Source organism: Lynx rufus, unplaced genomic scaffold, assembly GCF_022079265.1.
Source record: "Lynx rufus isolate CCGP_SWC_20201006 ecotype Redwood Valley unplaced genomic scaffold, mLynRuf1.p SCAF_8, whole genome shotgun sequence".
NCBI lineage: Eukaryota > Metazoa > Chordata > Mammalia > Carnivora > Felidae > Lynx > Lynx rufus.
The window spans coordinates 11,890,495-11,910,552 of NW_025814896.1; the positions used below are offsets into that span (position 1 = coordinate 11,890,495).

A 20,058-nucleotide genomic window follows, 5' to 3' on the forward strand; every position below is an offset into this window, starting at 1 on the left:
CTGCCAGGCTCCTGGGAGCACAGGCCCGCGAAGGTGACGGGTGACCTTTCCCTCCTGAGCAACCGTCTGCACGTCCCCCGTCCGGTCACGCGGCCCAGGCTCCTGCAGCTGCTCCTGAGGGCACGTGGTGCTCTCACCCCACGTCGGGCCCGTCCGTCCGCGCAGAGCCGCCTGGGAGACCGACTCGCGGGTGAGAGAGGCCAAGTACGTTTTCTCCCTCCGGGACCACGTTGCCTGGGGCGGGAAAGTGAAAAAATGGGGTGGGCAGTGGGATGGGACGGCCCAGGGGAAACATAGAGTCATCCTTCTTCTGTCACGTGGCCAACAGCAACAGAAGCTCTTGAATGTCTGACTCCATCTGCGTGAGAAATCGCAGGAACCCAAACGGAAGGCAGGGTGGCTACTTGGCTCGGTTTAAGGCTTTCCTCTCACAGGGGTGTTTGCATTTCAGACGTATCGCCTAGGGCTTTGGAGACGGAGTTCCTGGTACAGCAGCTTCTTAATGATTCTGGCTGCTGTTTCGGGAACGGTTCAGATTTGGTTTCCTACACGTCAACCAGCAGGAGAAACAGGGGTACGTGTTCTGGAGGGAATAGGGGAGGGTCAGGGTGCCTTTTTTCTCTCTCTCTTTTTTGCATTTAAAGTCCTAATTAATGGCAGATCATTGATGCTGATTCCTCCTTGTACTTGAATCAGGGACCAGTTCTAAGGCCTGCGCCTTTGACATCCGTAACTCGGACGAGGAGAAGCTGGCCGCCACCCTGCCCCACGCTCAGTCTCCCCACCAAAGCAGAAGTGGGATCCCGGCTGTGGCCACCCCGCTGAGGACTCTGCCAAATGTGCAGGCCCCTGTGGGAATGTGGAACCGAGACCCCCCGAGGCCAGAGGCCAAGTCTGTAGCTCTGACATAGGTTCCAAGGGCAGGAGGAGCCCCACTCACGAATCTCTCCACATTCCATGGCACACAAAGGAATCTGCAGGCAAACCAGGACCCCCCCTAGGCTGACTTAGGGTCCTCTGGGATCACCAACATTATGGGCCAGGCCCTGCCCCTTGGCCTTATGTCAACCAAGGCCTGGCCAGCATTTCCACTGTGAAGAGAGGTAGCTGGCCTGGGTGCGGGAGGTTTGTGCTTCTGCTGCTGGGCTGAGTGAGCACCACACTGTGGAACTGAGCCACCTTCCTCCTGCCTGGCCCTGGCTTAGCCTAGCCCAAAACGTGATCTCTGGGGGACCTAGGGCAAGCCACCTCCTTTCCCTGTAACACCTATACCACAAGCTTTGGGGTACGGTTGTTCCCAGGAGTCCTACAACGACAGGCCATGTGACTTATTTCAAGAGTTCAAAATCGCTAGGCCTGCTGTGGAGGGGGGGGCGCTTTTGGATGGGGAGGGGTGCTTGCTGCCACATGGCTCCCCAAGGCAAGCACGTCTTCTAGTTCACTGGCTAACTAGGTGACTGGCCAGCTTCCCCAGAGGCCCTCACTGACTTTACAGCCTTCACCTCACCCTAAAGTGTGACCTTGTCTATGTGCTGTGGCTTCCCTGTCCCACGGCTTAGACCCAGAACGAAGTAAATTTGTGGGAAATTGGAGTTATGCTGGATATTTTTTTTAATCGACTAGGCATTTATTGCCCCCAATAGAATTATTAGGTATGCTAAAGGTAGCCAACAGCACATTTCTGATTCTCAGGCAAAGACACTTTTAAAAATCCACCAGGAAAACCCATCTCCATGAGCTGTGCGTGTGGCAAAGGCAAAGGGACTGACCTGAGATACACAGGGCACACCTGTCCTCCCGGGAATGCTCTCCAGCCTGCCAAACCTCCCTTAGCCAGCGGGGGGCAGAAGACCCAGCACAGGAGACCCAAGCTGGTGCTGGTAACTGCCAGGAAAGGTGCCCCCTGCCCACTGAGCCAGGCCCTGGGGACTTTCCACCCTGGGGACCCTTCTCTACTTCAGTGTCGTTTTCAGGTCTCAGCTAAAAGTGGGAGGCCAGATGGGACCTGGTGACAAGGGGCAGTCTGAATCGAGGAGATCCTGTTTTCACTGCTATTTTCTATGAACTCACAGCCCCCTCCCCACTAAATTTTCTGGTAAACTATTGAGTTTGCAATGCAAGTTGCACTTCTGAGATCACACCATGAATTTCAAGGAAGAAAGATTACTTGCGGGTTTGGGAATGAGAGAACACTCTAGTCGGGGATCCCTGCCCACCTCCCTCCAGGGGTGGACAAGGTCCCCTCCCTCTTTGACCTCTTCTTTTACTTTTCCTCTAAAAGCAAGTAGGACATGATGGAGGCCAGAATTACGCATGGCATTACTCCTCCAGTGAAGGTATGAGGTGGAGTAGAATGCTCCTGTTTGGCTTAAATTAAGGGGTTAAAGTAGGAGGTTACAAAAAGAGAAATGGCCATATTTTAATCCTATCAAGTACAGATTTACTTTTCATGCATAAAAAGGAAACCATATGCTTCCAGCCTGACAGGCCTCACTCTTTCGGGAAAGGGGAAGGGGTCTGGGCAGGGGCCTGGCCTGGTGGGCTGGGCAGCAGAGACCTGGAGAGTTCAGTCCTTGCTGACGTCCAGAGCCCTGCCGCCTGAGGCAGAAGAGATGGAAACATACGTGCTGCCAGCCCAGGGTCCGTGCTGGCCCACGGTGTCCCCACAGAGAACCAAGGACCGCACATGATGAAGTAAACCATGCCAGAGGGTGCCGAGTCCCAAGGCAGGGACCCTGAGCCACACAGGGGATCTGCCACTGGCCCACACGTGGGTGAAGGCTAGCAGGTGTGAGGCGCGGATGTGAAAGTCAGTGACCACTTCATCTGGACATGATGGGCAGCTCCCCCTGCTAGACGGCCCAGGGGCCGGGACCACGGGGACAGGGCAGGGGGTGTGCACGTGGGCAAGTCCTGGGTGGGGGTAGCAGGGAGGAGCACAGGGGGCTGCCGCTCTGGCCCCTGCTCCAGTTCTTGGGCGAGCTGGGACCCAAGATGGAAAAGAACTGGGAGAGGGAAGGAAGGTGGCAGCAGGTAAACGGTGGGCAGACTGCGTGGAGCCCAGGAAATGGGGCCTATGGACAATAAGGTCCACCGAGTGAGGGAGGTAACTGCTAGGCTCTCACTACTTCGTAAAAGTGCATGAATTTAAACTCCATTAGAAGACAGCAGATGCCGGCCTGCACAAGCCCTGTAACGCTAGCCTCTCCCTCCAGAGGGCGCTCTGACCCCACAGACTAGGCTTCCTCACCCCAAAACCCAAGCTTCCAATGGGGCTTTAGAGAAGGGCCCATGTGCCCCTGCTCCATACCGGCGTGAACATTCACCGTATTCCCAGAGAAGGGCAGCTACCGCCTGCCACACAGGGAGACAGCCCGCGAGGGGCCAGAGGTAACGAAGTTTGTCACTCGGTTTTTCTTTCTCAAGGAGTGCAAGCAACATCACGGAGGGGAGTGTGACATTTTCCAGATTTCGGAGCCCAGCACTTAGGTCAGAATTGCTGCTGCTGAGGCCGGAGGCACCTCGATGACCAAGGGGAAACGGCTGGCTCCTCGCCCCGCTAGAACAGACACCCATCCCGGCCTCAGCAGGTGCTCCCGGGATGAAGGCCGTGGCTGGGAACGGCGGAAGCTGCGAGCCGGCGCTCCCCTGGCCGCCCCGGTCACGGCCGGGCTCCGCAGCGCCATTTCTCTCCTCACGCGCCGCAGCTCGGCAGAGGACTACTCGCCCTGGGTGCAGAAGAGGAGAATTTACCTGGACACATGGTCCCTCTGATCTGCGAGCTGAGAAGCAACACGGCGAGCAGAGGTCCGGCTCAGTGAGGCCTGGGGGGATGACTGTTTCCGAAGCAGACAGCTGGCTCCAAGGGCCGGGGACGCCGGGTTTAAGAGGACCGTGGCCTTTGCCTCACCCCGCCTCCATCTGCCCCGAGGAGGCCGCCCGATGCAAGCAGCACCGGGGGCCTTCGCGGCGTGTCTGTCCCGGGAGCCGTGGGGGGGCCCGACCGGGCGCCCTGCTCCATCACAGCAGCTCCTGCTCGTCGTCTTCAGAGCCAGAGGGGCCCTGGCGCACCTCCTCGTACCACTTGTTGGTGAGGGTTTTCATCTGGATACGTCCGTGGTGGAGGTCCTGGGGCAGAAGACACAGCCAAGCCCTCATCAGTGGGTCTGGGTCAGGTCAGGGTTAGGGCTGAGGAAGGCGGGGCGGGGGGGGGGCTGCTTTATACCTCAGGGAGGCAGGGTACACGGCCACGGGCAATTTCAAAGTCTTAACTGACTAACTGAGGCTGGGATTTTTCTCTGTAGGGGTAAGATTAACAGGGGGTGTCACTCAGAAGCCGGAGTAGGCGGCAGGATGGCGTGATGTTAAAAAACGTGGCTTCTGGAATCAGACACGCTTGGGCTCTGCTTCCACCCCTGCCATGTATTAGCTGTGTGACCCCGGGTGGTTAGTTCACCTCTCTAGGCCTCAGTCTCCCCAGTGTCTGGTCAAAGAGCAGCTGCAGCCACGACACAAGATGTCGGGAGGATGAAACGCAGCTACAATGATTAACATCTGGCACAACACCCGGCTCGGCAAGAGCTCCCACGCTGACGGCGATCATGACCGCCGGCGAGGGAAAATGGCTCAGGAACAAGGTGGGGCCGGATGGCAGTTTCGGCAAAGCAGGCCCAGGCTGGTCCCCAGGAGACTGTGTCACTGTCACCCAGAGGACAGCTGTGCCCAGGGGGATGGAACAAGAGCCCTAAGCCAATGCCTGAGGCCCCGCATGTTTGAAATTTTCAGCTCAGACTCAGTAGCCGATCAATGTCCTGAGTCTATCATCCAGGAAAACCAAACTGTTGACGAGTCTATTATTAAACTAGCGCTAAAAATGGCAGTGAAGGAAAAACAGCAGATGCTGAGTTCCACAGCGCATCCAGCTGCCGGCCTGGGGAGAGGGCCGAGTAGGGGGGAGCTGGCCCGGCCGGCTCCCCGCTGCCCACCCGCTCCTGGCCACGGCAGGTCCTGAGGGAGGAAGGGGAGGGAGCCTCAGCTGGGGGGCGCGGGCCAGTGTCCCACCTCCTGAGTTAGCCGCCGCGTGAAAAAGGGGTTCAGGTACTTGGCGTCCAGCCACACGAAGCCTTTGAGGTCCTGCCGCCTGATGTAGTGGGCTTCATACTCCTCCTCTGTGAGCTCTGACAAGTGCTCCGACTCGATGGTATTGCCCTGCGGGGGGAGGGGAGGGAGTCTGAGGGTCATCAGCGGGTGTCTTCCTGGGGGGCCCCACACCACCCGGCCCATCCAGCAGCCCTTCACTTCCGGCCACCAGCGTCTCCAGCCCTAACTGTGCTTTCGCATCAGTGCGGGGTGTCTGTGGCCAGCAAAGCGCCTCCTGGGAGCCCACGGGGAGGCGGGAAGGTTTGTGAAAACACGATGGATACCCAGGGATGAACCAGAATTATGAATAAACCAGAATTTATGTGTGGGCTGGGGTTTGGTCTGTAAGCTTTCCAGGGTGATTCTAATGTGCGGGCAGGACTGGGAACTGCCACCTAGGTTATTTCATTCCCAGAAAACGGAACAAGGGAGGCTCTTTTATCATTTCTGCCCATAGCTGCACCAGCTGTGGTTCTGCCCTGGGCCGGCGTCTCCTGGTCAGCGTGGGGGGCGGGGAACGGTCCTGGTGGGAACTGGAGGGCAATGAGAACAAGTAGCGTGGCAGGGCCGGTCTGGAGGGGGAGGCGGTGTCAGGTCACTGGATCTAGGTCAGCACCGCTCCAGGCCCCAGGCCCAGGACAGGCCCACCCTCCGCAGGGATGACCAAAGGCCACCAGAGTATGAATGTAGCAACTGCTGCTCTGCTGGAGGAGTGGCTCTGAAGCCACAGCCACGTGGCCTCCGCTGGCGGGCCTGGGCGGTGGTGCGGGTGCAGGAGGGGGGAGGGGCGGGGAGGGTTCTCAAACCCCGGCCGCATCAGCATCACCGGGAGGGCTTGGGAATCCACAAAACGCTGGGCCCCCCAGGCTCCCCCTCGGAATTCTGGTTCTGCGTGCGTGCGTGCGTGCGTAGGTGCTCAGGTCCTCAAATCGTGTCTCATTTCCCCCTTTCCCAGCTGCAGTGGAGACCAAGCCCCCGCCCCCGCCCCGGCCCACGCGGCACTCACCATCTTCTCCGTCTTGCTGAGGTTGACGTCCTTCTTGTTCCTGCGGCGCGCCTTGGCGTCCTCGATGTCCATGAGGCGGATGAGGGGCATGGTGCTGCCGCCCAGCAGCAGGATGGTGAAGAGCACGATGATGATGGTGGTGGTGCCGACGAGCTGCCGCTTCTCCATGGGCTCCAGGTCCAGGTGCAGGCTCAGCGCGTAGGGGATGGCCCCCCGCAGGCCTGGGGGCAGGGAAGGGGGTCAGAGGAGACGCACAGGGAGGAGGGAGCTGCGTCACCGACCGGGCGCCCTGGCAATCCGGGCACGGCCCCGTTTCAGGCCGGCCGCACGTTCTAACGCACCCCACTGCCGAGCGCGAGGTCCTCCCGTGAGGCTCAGGGGTGTGAGGAGAGGACCTGAGCTCATGCCACTCTCACTTCACAGGGTGGCCAAGCAGCTCACAGGAGGTGACCTGTCCGGGCCACGAAGCCCCAGATGCGCATGCGTGAGAATTATCCAGCCTAGGGCTCACACTCCCCGTGTGTGTGCCAGGCCCTGTGCTAAGGGCTCTGCGCACACAATCTCGCTGGACCTTCACAGGAGAGCCGGTAAAGCTGGTCCTCCATTTCTTCATGATACATAGATAGATAGATAGATAGATAGATAGATAGATAGATATGGAACTGAGACTGAGAAAGACATGTCCTCCCAGGGCCACACAAAGGCAGTTTGGCCAGCGGCCCCTGGTTTCTGAAGATGCTGCCCTTGCACAGCTCCTGACAGGCTCGGGGCTGCTCTGCTGCTGGCCAGAGGCTGCCAGGAACTGCTTCATGAACTCTTCCCTTCTTCCTTCCTGGTGTGGTCCCCCGCAAGGCTGCTAGCTGGGCTGAAGGGCTGCACTGAGCTGGAAAACAGCACTTCCTGGGAAAATTCCTGGCTTGCCTGGTGCCAGAGAGGGGAGGTCCCAGGGAGGGGAGACCTCAGACAAGGACCCGTGAGATAGTGAGCGCCAGAAGAAGGGAGAATGGGGGGGGGGGCACACAGTGAAGGATCTGGTCCGGACACGGAGGCTGGAGCATCACAGCATAATGGGGGTGTGACCACAGGAGCAGTGTAGACCCAAGATGGGGACACAGCAGGGGGATGGCATTAAGAGAGACATGGAGAGTGGAAGCAACAGGCCACAGGGGCGAGCGGGAGGTGGGGTGGCCGAGGAAGGGAAGGGCACGGACGATGGTGGGGTGTCCTAGGAGTGGTCTAGGCACAGGGTCTGGAGTCTAGCTCCTGGATTTACCCCCTAATGCCCTGCTTTCCCCCAGGCCTCTCAGGTTAAAGCGAGAGACTCAACTCAACCTCTCAACCTGTCACACGGGACTAAAAACAGGGCCTGCCAGGTGGGTGGCCTGAGGATAAAATGTCTTGGAACAGGACAGGTGTAGACACAGCAAACACTGAGTTAGCCACACGTTTGTTGTAATACACATTATTGTTTTCCATGGAAAGGGGATGCTGGAAAAGAAGCAGGTTGGGCAGAAAGGTAAGTTCAGTCCTAGACAATGAGATCGCAGTGTCTCCATAGCACTGAAGGAGGATTTAGACACAGGAGTCAGGATCTAAGAGCAAACAGCTCTGGGAGTATGGGAACTGCCGCAGGATGAGCGAGCTTGTGGGAACACAAGAGCAGCATCAGGTCTGCGGCTCAGTCCTGAGGAAGCCAATACTGAGGGGTCTATAAAGGAGGAGAGGGAAACTGTGGAGACCCCAAAGGGAAAAGAGGGCAACCAGGAGCATGGCCCGGAGGCCCAGGGAAGAGGGTCTCCGGGCAGAAAGCAGGTCGGTGGGAAGAAGGAGCTCAAAGCCATGGAGCTGGGCTGGACCAGGGCTACCCAGTGCCCACCAGGTCTGGCTGCAGGTCGCTGGTGACCTGGGCAAGGCCAAGTTCAGCCCTGTGAACAGGGGGTGACAGAGTGAAGAAAACAGGTGAGGACAGCCCGCTTAAAGAGGTCTGGCTGCGATGGGAGACGGGAAGCAGCTGGGGGGGGGGTGTGTGTGTGGGAGGGATCTGGGTTGAAGTTGCTGGGTTTTTGGAGGCAAAGAGAAGAATGTTCAAGAGTTTCAATGATGATGCTTCAGTAGAGACAGAGGTTGAGGATCCAGAAAAGAGAGGGTGAAAATCTGTGGGGAAGGGGCTCAGAAAACCGCTGGGGTCAACAGCCCTCACTGTTTAAAGCAGCATGCCCCGTGCCACAGAGGTCTCTTAGCCTGCGCCCCTCTCCCACAAAGCTCACATAACATGTAAAATATCTGATAAAACATCTCTTAGATGTTCTTTGAAATCAACTAACCACTTTACAAAAACTTTTTTCTCACTGGCAAGAAAGATTGAGAAAAAAGTTTCTCTCGCTCTGCATACATACATACCTCGCAGAGACACGCATAAATATTTTAAACGAGGCCTTTTGAAAGAGGAGAGAAATCTGTGAGGAATTATAGATCATGCTGTTGAGTAGAGAACAGCTTATAAGGCATGTTGCTATACTCCGACCCACGTGGAATATTTAAATTATATTATTTAAATAAGAAAGTACAAAGAGCTGGACATATTGCTCAAAAACAAATTTAAAGATGCCTAAGGAGCCAGTTCATTAGGTACCAAATAGGAAATCATTCCCATCCTTTAAAAGGTAGAGGAATTTGCACAGAAACTAAAATGTTCCAATCGACTCTCAGAACTCAGTGACTAAATTAAAAAAATATCCAAACCCAGCCTGTACTGGCAAAAAAATTTAAACAGGCCTTTTTTATTTTGAGCCCTTCGTTACTTGCAGGCAGGTGAGAGCTGCGCCTCGCATCTCACCTGGAGGCCCTGTCTGTCCAGAGGAGCAGGGACAGAGAGACAGGAAATACTGGCTCTGCCTCCTGTCGTCCCCCGACTCCAGTCACGGCCTTTGCCCTCGAGCCTGAGCCTCCTCACGTGTGGAGGAGATGTGCACTCTACCCATTTACTCATGGCACCGAGGCTGTGAGGGGTCCTGTCTGCAAGGGACTCGCCCGGGGCCTGGGTTACAGTAGGTGCTTGTTAAGCGGGAGCTCGTATGGTTTTTGCCTTCTGAGGCCTGCTCATCGTCAAAGGGCTCTCTCTACACGACGTGTGCCTTTATACGACGTATTTTCCTTCCACTGTTCATTCAGCGTTGGACTTACCACTAAACCACATGATGAACATCATCTTCGGTGTGATTTTATGATCACGGAAGAAATTCAGGAGGTAGGAAAGAGGGAAAATGTTCACCGCTCTGGCAAACAGTACAAGTACCTGTGAATAACAACCAACTAAGTCTCAGAAACCTCTGGTCTTCCAAGTTCAAGCTTGTTGAAGCTAACACAGATCTTGTGACACACCCGTAATAAACACAGCCTTCCCCTTGGCCATGAGAGACATGAATGACAGTGCTAGGCAGAGACCCAGCTGGGGCGTGCTGCTCTAGACGCTAGTGTCTAGGAGTCTGGGAAAGGATAGCACTTTGTACGTTATGTTTCCGTAGCCAGAAAGAGACGACTAACAAGGCATCAGAGCCGGCTTTAGTTATGAGAGCAGAACAAAACTGAATGGCAAGAGGCCAATCTCACTCCTCCCAAGGTGCTCCGCTATGGGACGGGCCTGCGCTAATCATTCCCAATGGGCTAGCTCTGGAGGGACAGACAAGGTGCTCCTCACCCTCCCGTGGGTGCCCCACTCCTCAGGGAAAGGAGGCATCACTGAGAAGGGCCCACGTAATGCTTCTCGTAAATGCTGCTCTCCAAGCAAAAGGAATGTGTAGGTATGTTCTAGAAGGAGGTCACACACACCCTGTCTGGTCAGTTGCTTGCCATGGCTTTTGGCTCCTAACCATCTCCAAAGTCAGTCTTAACAAAATACAGCTTTAGATAAGGTTTAAATCTTATCTAAGTGGATCCCTAGCACTACTGTTAATTTGCTCTCTTTGTTTTCATCTTGGTTCTCACTAAACTAACTTAAAATAATATACATACGATACACACGTGTACATTCGGTAGACTCTAAGTTTATTCTTTTAACAAGCACAAACTGAGCCTGCTTTGGACTGTGTGCCTCGGATGGCGGAGTTAATAACAATGGCTCCCAATCATGTAACATTTCTATGTCAGACACTGTGCTAAGCATTTTCTATGCATTCTATCTTGTTCAGTTTAGATCCCTGCAATATGCTTATGAAGCAGGTATTACTGTCTCCATTTCAGGAGTAAGCGGAGACAGAGAAGTTAAGTAACAGGTCCAAGCTGACCCAGGCAGGACGTTGTGGAGCCATGTCCCAAACCTGGTCAGCCCCGACAGCCCGTGCCCTTGACCACTGAGTGAGCGGAAGGTCACCCGTCTGAATAGCACGGGGAAGCCTCCGGCAACGGTGGGGGAGCCCCAGCTCCCCCTCTGGAGCACCCTCCCTTTTTCCCTTTGCTCGCAGCCCACGGCCGAGAGAGCCATCTCGTTTCACCCACTGAAATCTCATCTTTCATTCCCGCACTTGGGTTTCGGGTTTGACCACATGTGGCCCCTTTTACCCAGCGACCACACTGAAGGCTGCTAGACTTTCTGTAAATGGCTCTTGCTGCTGTTCTCTTTGTCCTGAAACCTGAGTTCGGAGGACAGATAACAGTGACAAAAGCAAAGGGCTCTTGCTGCAAGGAGAAACATTTTTCCTCAGGGTTCTTTAGCTTCTCTGTGCCTCAGTTTCCCCCCATGCCAAACAGGTAGGCCTCACTGGTTTGCACACGGTAGGTGAAAGTGCTAAAAAAAAGCCTGCCTCTCAACAGCTGGGTTTTGTTAAGTGGCATTGGTAATAAAAGCTAACCGAAGATGAATTATGATAATTCAGCAACAACAAGGTGTGTTCTCACATGTCTTAAATTAACAGTGGATCTAAAAGGACAACAAAGATGAAATTAGGGATTACAGTATGAATCAGCAGGCGGGCCTATGGGAGGTGAGCTCACACCAAGGGAAGGCGGGCCTGGGAGCGCCAGGCTAAATGCCCACACGTTAGAAGCCATTCATGTCACTTCCATCAGACGCCCGAGGGAGCTGGACCTTTGTTTTAAATGCTAAACATTTATTCTCCCCCACTCCATTCTCCAAAAGATTTTATTCTACTGTGAATGATTAAACTTTTCTTTTCCCTTTTTAAAGGTATATTTTAATTTGTCTCCTCCCGCCGCCTCAAGTCCACTGCTAAGTTTCCCAAACCTTCTGAATGGTAAGAATCACCTGGGACGACTGTTCTGGGTGAACCTCCGGGGAGGTAAGGGCCTGGTAATCTTTACTTCATACAAGTGTCCAAGGTCACGTTCCAAAATGGACACATTGGAAGAAAATTACAGTAATAAGTAAATATATGCGTTATAAATTATCCAGAAAAAGCAGAAAAGAAAATCATCCCCAATTCTATAACCACTGTGAACATTGAGCTATATCTTTTAACATGGTTTTTGTTTCTATGCATGATGTTTTTACATGGTTATGATCAATTATGTGTTCCAATTCTGAGATCTGCTTTTACCACCAGAGAAAACAGATAAACTTTTACTTTTTAGACAAGACCATAAATTCAAGGCCGTTTGAAATTTAAAAAGAAGTAAAAATTCATTCCCAGGGATATTCATTCACTTAATTCCATCCCTTTTCCTGTTATTGTATGTTTGTGATTTTTTAACAAAAGAAACTTTAAACAGAAGAGTGTCTATGTAGCTGTTGACCTTGAACAGTTAACAGTTACATAAGTGAATCCAGAACATGTGGTTATTGATCTACAAATAAGTAATTAAATAAAAAACAAGGAAAATACTTACTATGCACCAGATGACAAAGGAAATTTCAAACTTGTGAGGGAAACTAAAAATGGACAGGCCAAGAAATGCAAACACACATGTTTCTGAAACAAACCAAAGAATGGATTATTCAGCCCCAACTATTTTCTTCTAACACAGTACTAAATTGTTAAGCAAGCAAACATTTCACGGCGAGTGAGAGCCCACTGTAACACTCTGCTTATTTTCTGGAAAATCCCGCAGCCGAGATCCTGGTGGAACGTGTGCCTGGCGTCTTCCGTTCTTCCCTCTCACACACACAACCCGTGCTTGTTCAGAATCTCCCCAGGCAGTGGGTCAACTGTCAAACGCATGCAAATCAATACTCTCCCACCCGGGAAGATGAAGAACACACGAACCTGTCTATTTGTCGAACACTGTGATTAGCAAGGATCACGACTACAGCAGAGCGGCAAAAATTCAGAGCAAATGGCCGCAGACACCACGTAACTAATGTGGAAAGGGCCCTCTGCTGACTTCCTTGCCGGGGCGGACTAAGCTAAATGCTCGACTTCACGTAGTTAATGCCGCCACAGGGTTGGGAAGATGGCTTACGCCTGCAGGGTCTGCAGCAAGGAGGGTATTTCCAACTCTTGGCTTCACCCCACAAGTCAGAAAGAGTCTGACACCTACTGTCTGTGCAAGCAGGCACTTGTATATCCCAAGAGAAAGCATCGTATGAATTTCCAGCACTAGTCTCCCTGCTCAACCTGTGATGTCCCCCAGAATAGTCTAATAATCAGGGAGACAAAGACTGCATTTTAAAATACCTGAACATCCTACAACAGAGGCTGTTTTAAAACATTTCAGCCATGTTTTTCCTCCAAACGTGTCTCTTTTTAAAGCAAGTGCACAAGCTGCTCCCACCCTTCTCCCTGAATTTTCTTCTTATCTAATAAACATTTTTGTGATCTTTCCAAATAAGCTCATTTAGAACCTACTCAGATCTATGTTACGCTTTTCCCTGGCAGCACATATTCCATTATGTCGGTATGTCATGGCTCATTTCACAAAGCCTCCACCAATAGATACTTAAGCTGTTTCTGTTTCTGCTGTTACCAGCTATGACAAATGTCCAGGCTAAATTCCTGATGGGAGCATTGCTGGGTCAAAGAGCATACGGCTCTGAAACCCAGCCTGATGCTGTAATGATTCTCCACAGAAGATGGCATCAGTGCCCATGCCTGTCAGTGGGGCCTGTGTTCCATATGCCCACGGTGGAAGTGGGTATTAGCAAACTAAAGGTATGCCAGTCCGATGGGTACAAAATAGATGGGTGTTTTGCTTTATATTACTTGAATTGTGAGAGTCAGGCTCAGCGTCCCTGGCTAGGACTTTGTGAGTCGGACGTTGTGGAAAAAAGACCCCCCCTGGACCAGGAAGAGACAGACCTGGATTCCAGAATCAGTTCTTAACCGCGGGCAGGTCATCTGACCTCTGAGCACGTGAACCCCCTGGGCTGCAGAAGGAAGCCTCTGCACGGCCTGGCCCTGCCTCCCAGCACATGACGGTGTGGCGCCTGTGCTCGGAAATGAGACGAACCCCGCCGCAGTGCCAGGCAGATGCTGGCGATGATGCCAGGGCCCTGCCACCCGGGAAGCCGGAGGGGAGGGACCGTGTGAGCGTGTGTCCTTTGCTGCCGGCTCTTAACCAGGGAGGAGGCAGGGAGGTACAGAGTGTGGGGGAGCAAGAGCTCACATTGAAACTGTTTGACAGAAACAGTCCTCATGGCAGGCCCCGCCCGACAGTGAGAGCATCAGTGTACGAGCTCCCGGATCATGTCCTTCAAGCCGCTCTAGCGGAAAAGGGGCCTGTGGACAGGTTGGGGAAATGCTCTAACTATACTCCCCACCCCCCTCCTCAGTAACTCAAGATGCTTCTGCAGCTCACAAGCTGAAACTGTATTTTCCCCAGGATTTTCCAGACTCTTGTCGGACTGGGAAGTCTTGTCCCACCTAACCCTCACCAATGCCAGTGCCAAGGAACACATTTTTGGGACTGTCACTTTAAAACATTACAAACATATGCGTCTCATTATTTTTAGTCTTAAAATTGTAGGCCATCAAATGTTCCAGAAAGTTCTCAGGAGTTAGGTTTACATTATGGAATCTGAAAGCCAGGGTAACAAACAAAAGATAAGGGAGTGCAGTACGTGGCTCTGAGGAATTCTGCTGTCTCTCCTGAGAGGGAGAATCTGAGGCCTCCTGCATCAGGGTGTGGCAAAGCAGTGAGCTGTGGGCAGGCCTGCGCAGAACCACACAGAGCAGAACTCACCGCACAGGAAGGCCACGGTCCGCAGGGTTTGCTGCATGAGGATCTGGGTGACCGGGGACAGGTTATGGTGCGTGTAGTGGGACATCACGATGCCCGAGAACAGGATGGCCATGATGCCTAGCGAGGGAGCAAGAGGCAAAGCAGACATGAGGAGAGGAGAAAAGCACCTGCTACGTGATACGCAAATAATATCACACTTTTCTACAAGTCACTGGACCCTCTGGGATTACATGTTTTCAGAAAAAAAAAAAAAGGCGAAAAATAGAATAGCTGGGGCCTCCCAGAGGTTGTAGAGAAATGCTAAAGGCCCCCCTCTCTGGCAGCTTCCTTCCCGAGGCTGGGTGACCTCAGGCCAAGCTTCTTCCCCTCTCCAAGCCCCAGTCTTCTCATCTGGACAGTGGGATTAACACCCCCCACTCATGGAGCTGTCAGACGGGAATGGGGACAAGCCACGTACAGTGCCCATCACAGGACCAGGGCTGAACAGGCGTGAGCTGTCTGCATCACCCATGGAGAGAAGGGGTGCAGGTGAACCACTCTTGGGGAAGAAAGGGAGCATGAGAATGGATGTGGAGAATGGGTGGATTTTTATTTAATTTTTAATTTTCCCATAATCACCAGGAGTTACTCCTAAAATATAAACAGAGAAGAATGACAATAAAAGCCTATGTGTCTTTTTTTTTTTTAATTTTTTTTTTCAATGTTTATTTATTTTTGGGACAGAGAGAGACAGAGCATGAACGGGGGAGGGGCAGAGAGAGAGGGAGACACAGAATCAGAAACAGGCTCCAGGCTCTGAGCCATCAGCCCAGAGCCCGACGCGGGGCTCGAACTCACGGACCGCGAGATCGTGACCTGGCTGAAGTCGGACGCTTAACCGACTGCGCCACCCAGGCGCCCCAATGTGTCTTTTCTTAAAAAAAAAAAAAATTTTTTTTTGAACATTTATTCATTTTTGACAGAGACAGAGTGTGAGTGGGAGAGGGGCAGAGAGCGAGAGAGAGACACAGAATCCGAAGCAGGCTCCAGGCTCCAAGCTGTCAGTCCAGAGCCCGACAAACACATGAACCGTGCGATCATGATCTGAGCTGAAGTTGGACGCTCAGCCAACTGAGCCACCCAGGCGCCCCTGTGTCCTCTGTCTAAAGCTCCACAAGAGAGTCCACCCCTTCTACTGGTCACTCAGGACTGATCTCTGCATCTGCCCACTGCCCCTAACTACTCCCAAAGCTCTGTGCTTGGGTTACCTCTCAGTGCTGCCCTCTGCCTCAGCAGCAGAAAGGCGGTCTCGTCTTCATGTAAGGAAGCTGAGACTTTTACAAAGGCATTAAATAAGGTGCCCAAATATATGAATTACAAGTCAAAATTTATACGCAAAATTTTAACTCACTCCTGCCACTCTGCAGACAGACAGGGATTACTGGCTGACTCTCCATTTGGAAAAGGGTGATCACAGAACTGCATCGGAGACATTTCAAAGGCTCAGACAATACCCTCCAAATACAGGCAGGCCCCCTCTGTGTGCGGCACACCAGGCACTGCTGGCCTGAGGGAGAGCCGAGGCAGAGCCAGGTTATCTCCCAGTCCTCTTGGGAAACAGCAAATTCCTTTGCTCTTTCATTCTTTCCTACAGAGGAGGCTGGGCAGGAAAATTCCAGCAATGTTTCCCATAAGGCACACCTGGCAAGATGGGACAGGGAAAGGAGAGGACGGGCGACAGCTTTCCTTGCTCCTCAAGGGCACCGAGAGGACTCTGCAGGTCAAGAGTCGCTCTGAACCACTGCTCCGCTAGATAAAACACACACAAGAAAGCCTCCGGCTGTTCTCCCAGTCCGCTCCTGCAGGTGACCTTCCAGACTGCTGACCCTTTCTGACGCTGCAACAAAATACAGGGAAGGCAAAGCAACGTGAAAAAGGGGAGAGACCAGAGGCTGGGTGTGGGACTCCATTGAACAGCTGAGAGACTGCCCACACCTGTTCAGCCCTGGTCCTGTGACGGGCACTGGACGAGGCTTGTCCTCACTAGCCCCTGATGGTTCCATGAGTGGGTGCTGTCAGTCCCAATGTCCAGATGAGAAAACTGAGGCTCAATCACGAACAGAGGCACAGACACACTTCAGTTTTTACGGACTTGAGCCTTAGCATCACAGTCCAGTGGCAAAAGTTCCTAGCTTCTGGGCTTCCAAGGGGTTTTGTTTCACCAGTCTGCTTCGAGAAGGGTTATCAACTCACTGGCAAAGCTGAGACCTTGCAGTGCTCACCTTGAAGTAAAGGTCAGCCCCAGAGGAGCCTGAGTCACGTATGGGTTGTGACACGAGTGGCCTTCCCCCGGCATTGTTGTCCCACCCACAGAGGTCATCACCACCCGCTGGAGTCCCAACATTAAATGACAACTCCAAGAAAGCCAAAGGCTCTGGGAAGTCAGACGTGACAGCAGAATGTGGGAGCTGCCTTGGGACTGAATGCTAGCTCCCGCTGCCAGAGCCCCAGGGACCTTTCCTGCCCACCCTCGGGCCTGTCCTGCCTCAGCACTCTGCAGCAAGGGGACAAGCATAGCCCAGAAGGGGTCTGGCTGGCTTGCTCAGTCTGGTGCCCTAGGCCAGGGTTTGGAAACAGAATCTCTAGGGGCCAGACAATAAAAATAAAAATAAAAAAAGGGTGACCAGCACGTGGGCGAAGAAGACACAAGCCCACCTACAAAGTTCTGATGGCAGCCCTGTGGGTGGGGGGCCTAAGTGCTGACCAGTCTCCCTTCTGGCTTTTTGAGAAATGCCAGAAATCTGTTTCTTATGGGAAATCTCCCAGCTTCTAATGACGACAACCAACTCAAATATTAACGACTTTTCCGTATAGATAAACAAACCCCATCTGGAGGCTGAATTTGGACCATATGAAAATGAGCCCTCTGTCCAATGCAAGAGTGAACAGCCAGCCACCGCCGTTACCCCGGGCTAGTCTGAGGTGGGGACATCTCTCGAGTTCTGGGGAAAGGGAAGAGTCAGCGTCAGCAGAGGGTGCAAAAGCCCAAGGGGCAGCTCAAGTGTCTGCCCTGAGTGCTCCCTAAGCGCAGGTAGCTTTTCCGCCACCCAGACCACCTTCACCCCCTGCAGGTGCCCTCCACACATGCTGTAAAAACACCACGGGGAAAATGGCGCAAATGGGCTCACTTACAGAGACAAAGGGCCTGGGTATTTTAAAAAATGCCCTTGGGGCGCCTGGGTGGCTAGGTCAGTTGAGCATTGACTTTGGCTCAGGTCACAATCTCGCGGTCTGTGAGTTCGAGCCCCGCGTCGGGCTCTGCGCTGACAGCTCAGATCCTGTGTCTCCCTCTCTCTTTGCCCCTCCCCTGCTCACGCTGTCTCTCTCTCTCAAAAATAGACATTAAAAAAAAAAAATGCCCTGTAAGAATTTCTGACACGTGTACTTCTTCTAGAAGGCAAAATCATTTAAGGATGTAAATAACAGTGCAGTAAAAAGGTCAGCTTCTTGGAAGGAAGGAAAGAAGGAAGGAAAGGGGGAGGGAGGGAGAGGGGAAATCTATTTCTAGTCTCAGTTAAACCCACTATTTTAAACATAATGAAGAATGGTGATGAATAGAGATTCAAGTCCAAAGGCAGAAGGTGAAACATGTCATGTGGTACGACTTCCAGTGTACTGTGCCTTACTGTAGGTAAAATATGATGAACTTCCTGAAGTCTGGATCAAACCATAGTCAGTTTTCTTTGCTAATTACCTCAAAATAAACATAGTTTGCTTTAAAACATCCAGACTCCGAGGTACAGAGTAAAACAAGAGAATCTCCATTCACATCACCTCGCCTAGAGAGGTAACTACTGTTAACAGTTCCCTATACAGATTGCCTGTTCTTTTCCTATGCCATTATAAAGCTTATCTATCTTTAAAAAGCAATAAATAGGATTGCATTAGGTACACGGCATGTATCACCAGCAGGGGGATCTTTAAAAGGCCTCCCGACACTGACCTGCCTTTGCACATATAACAGAATCCCAACTCCTTCTCGGGCCTAAGAACCCCGTGGGCTGGGGTCCTCACCCCTGTGCCTCAGCCTGCTGTACTTCCTGCTCTTCCTGGAGGGCGTCAAGTTCCCTCATGTTGATCTGGGACACTTAGCGCTGCTCAGCATTCCTGCCCCAGACCCTTCCTTGGCTGACTCCCTTCTCACCATGCAGGTCTTAGCTTGGGTGCCACCTGTTTGAGGAGACCTTCCTGATCCCCTAAGGCATGATGGGTCTGCCCCCCCCCCCCCCCACGCCACTATGACATGGCTCTGATTTCTCTCCTTCCTGTCACTTCTCACTACCTGAAGTTACCGTATGGGTTTACGAAAGAACTGTCTTTCTTCTGCTCTTGTCTTGCTGACTACTGCATCCCCAGTACCAAGGACAGTTCTCGGCACAGGATAGGCATTTAATAAATATTTGTAGAAAGGACGAATACACGGTGTTCCAATTTTCTTTCTTAAAATTTAACAATACATCTTGGAGTTCTTTCTGTGGCAGCACAAATAGGTCAAATTCATTTATTCAGCGGCTGCACAGGATTCCATTTTGAGAACAGACCCAAACTTCCTTAATTTCCTATGACTGGTGAACATTTGGTTGCTTCCAACACACAAATGTTCTCTCTGACAGGTAGTGCTGCAGAGGAATTCCCTGGATATGCACCTGTGCACGTGAGGGCTGCACAACACATTCCACCTTTGGCCCACATCTTCCCAACCTTTTGCAGAACGTGTTACGTCCTGGTCAATTTTGCAAGCTCATCCTTCAACCCCAAAAGTTCCATCCTCTGTGACCCATCATGACAGAGTGTCACTCTGCCCCAATCCCCCTCCCTCAGCCCACAGTTGGTTAAACTGACAAAGGTGGGGGTCTATTCATCCTTCAGTCCTTAGAGGGTAAAGTGGCCCTCAAAACTGGCCTGAATGAATAGAATAACTAACACTGATAGAATTAAAACAAAGATTCTGAGAATAGCTAACACTAACTCATAATTAGGGGGACTAGTTAATTGGCTGTTGAAACCAGGATATTTTTGAGAGTGATTAATTTACATGTTAGGGCCACCAGGATGTGCGGTCACCCTATTAATAACACACACTGATGCCCTCGGTCAGGATTTTTCCTTGCATCGCTCCCTTTAATCCTCACCACAAGCCTCGGGGTGGCCCCATTTCATGAAGAGGAAGTGGATGCTCAGAGTGGTTACATGGGCCGTGTGAGGTTACACAGCTAACGAGAGGCGGGGCTGGGATTCATACCCAGGTCTGCCTGGTGTCCTTAACTCCTGTGTTCCAAACACGTGATTTAGGTGTGTGATTTGGAGGCAGCATCCTGCTCCGTGTTCTTGGCAACTGCTCGCTCAAGCCTTTGTGACGGGGAAAGCACAGCGTGGAAAGGAAGGAGGGACAGCAAACATCACCTTTCCTGATGTACTCCTTTTCCGACGGACTAGAAGGTCCTCACAACACATCAGGGCCATCCTAGCCTTCTCTGAAAACCCTGTGTGACAGATATCCTGAAGACTAACGTGGGCACGGCCAGGCCAACTGTCGAGAGGTGGCCGTGTGCGCTCTTGGCTTGCACGTGCTGTCTTCGGCCCTACTGGCGTGTGCAGCCAAGGTCCTCAAAGAAACAAAACCCTAGTCACAGAACTCACACTGCCTCTCTGGAAACAAGAAACACACTCCTCTGTTTTAATCACAAATTCCAAACAGAGGCATGAAATTTATCTTTGCCAGCAGGTACTCAATGTTCATC

The 20,058-nt window shown here is 52.4% G+C and overlaps 1 protein-coding gene across 2 annotated transcripts in view; it reads right to left on the minus strand.

Annotated features, from left to right (window-relative positions):
- Window positions 1–1,535: 1,535 nt before the first annotated feature.
- SLC9A8 (solute carrier family 9 member A8) overlaps window positions 1,536–20,058 on the minus strand; it is a 67,845-nt gene continuing 49,322 nt past the window's right edge. For both annotated transcript variants that reach the window (XM_047068199.1, XM_047068201.1), the window contains 6 exons: window positions 14,279–14,395; window positions 11,987–12,069; window positions 9,329–9,440; window positions 6,146–6,366; window positions 5,062–5,208; window positions 1,536–4,128 (listed from right to left, as the gene is read on the minus strand). In XM_047068199.1, the coding sequence (XP_046924155.1) occupies window positions 4,021–4,128; window positions 5,062–5,208; window positions 6,146–6,366; window positions 9,329–9,440; window positions 11,987–12,069; window positions 14,279–14,395 (788 nt within the window). In that variant the 3' untranslated portion in view covers window positions 1,536–4,020. The remainder of the gene's footprint in view (window positions 4,129–5,061; window positions 5,209–6,145; window positions 6,367–9,328; window positions 9,441–11,986; window positions 12,070–14,278; window positions 14,396–20,058) is intronic.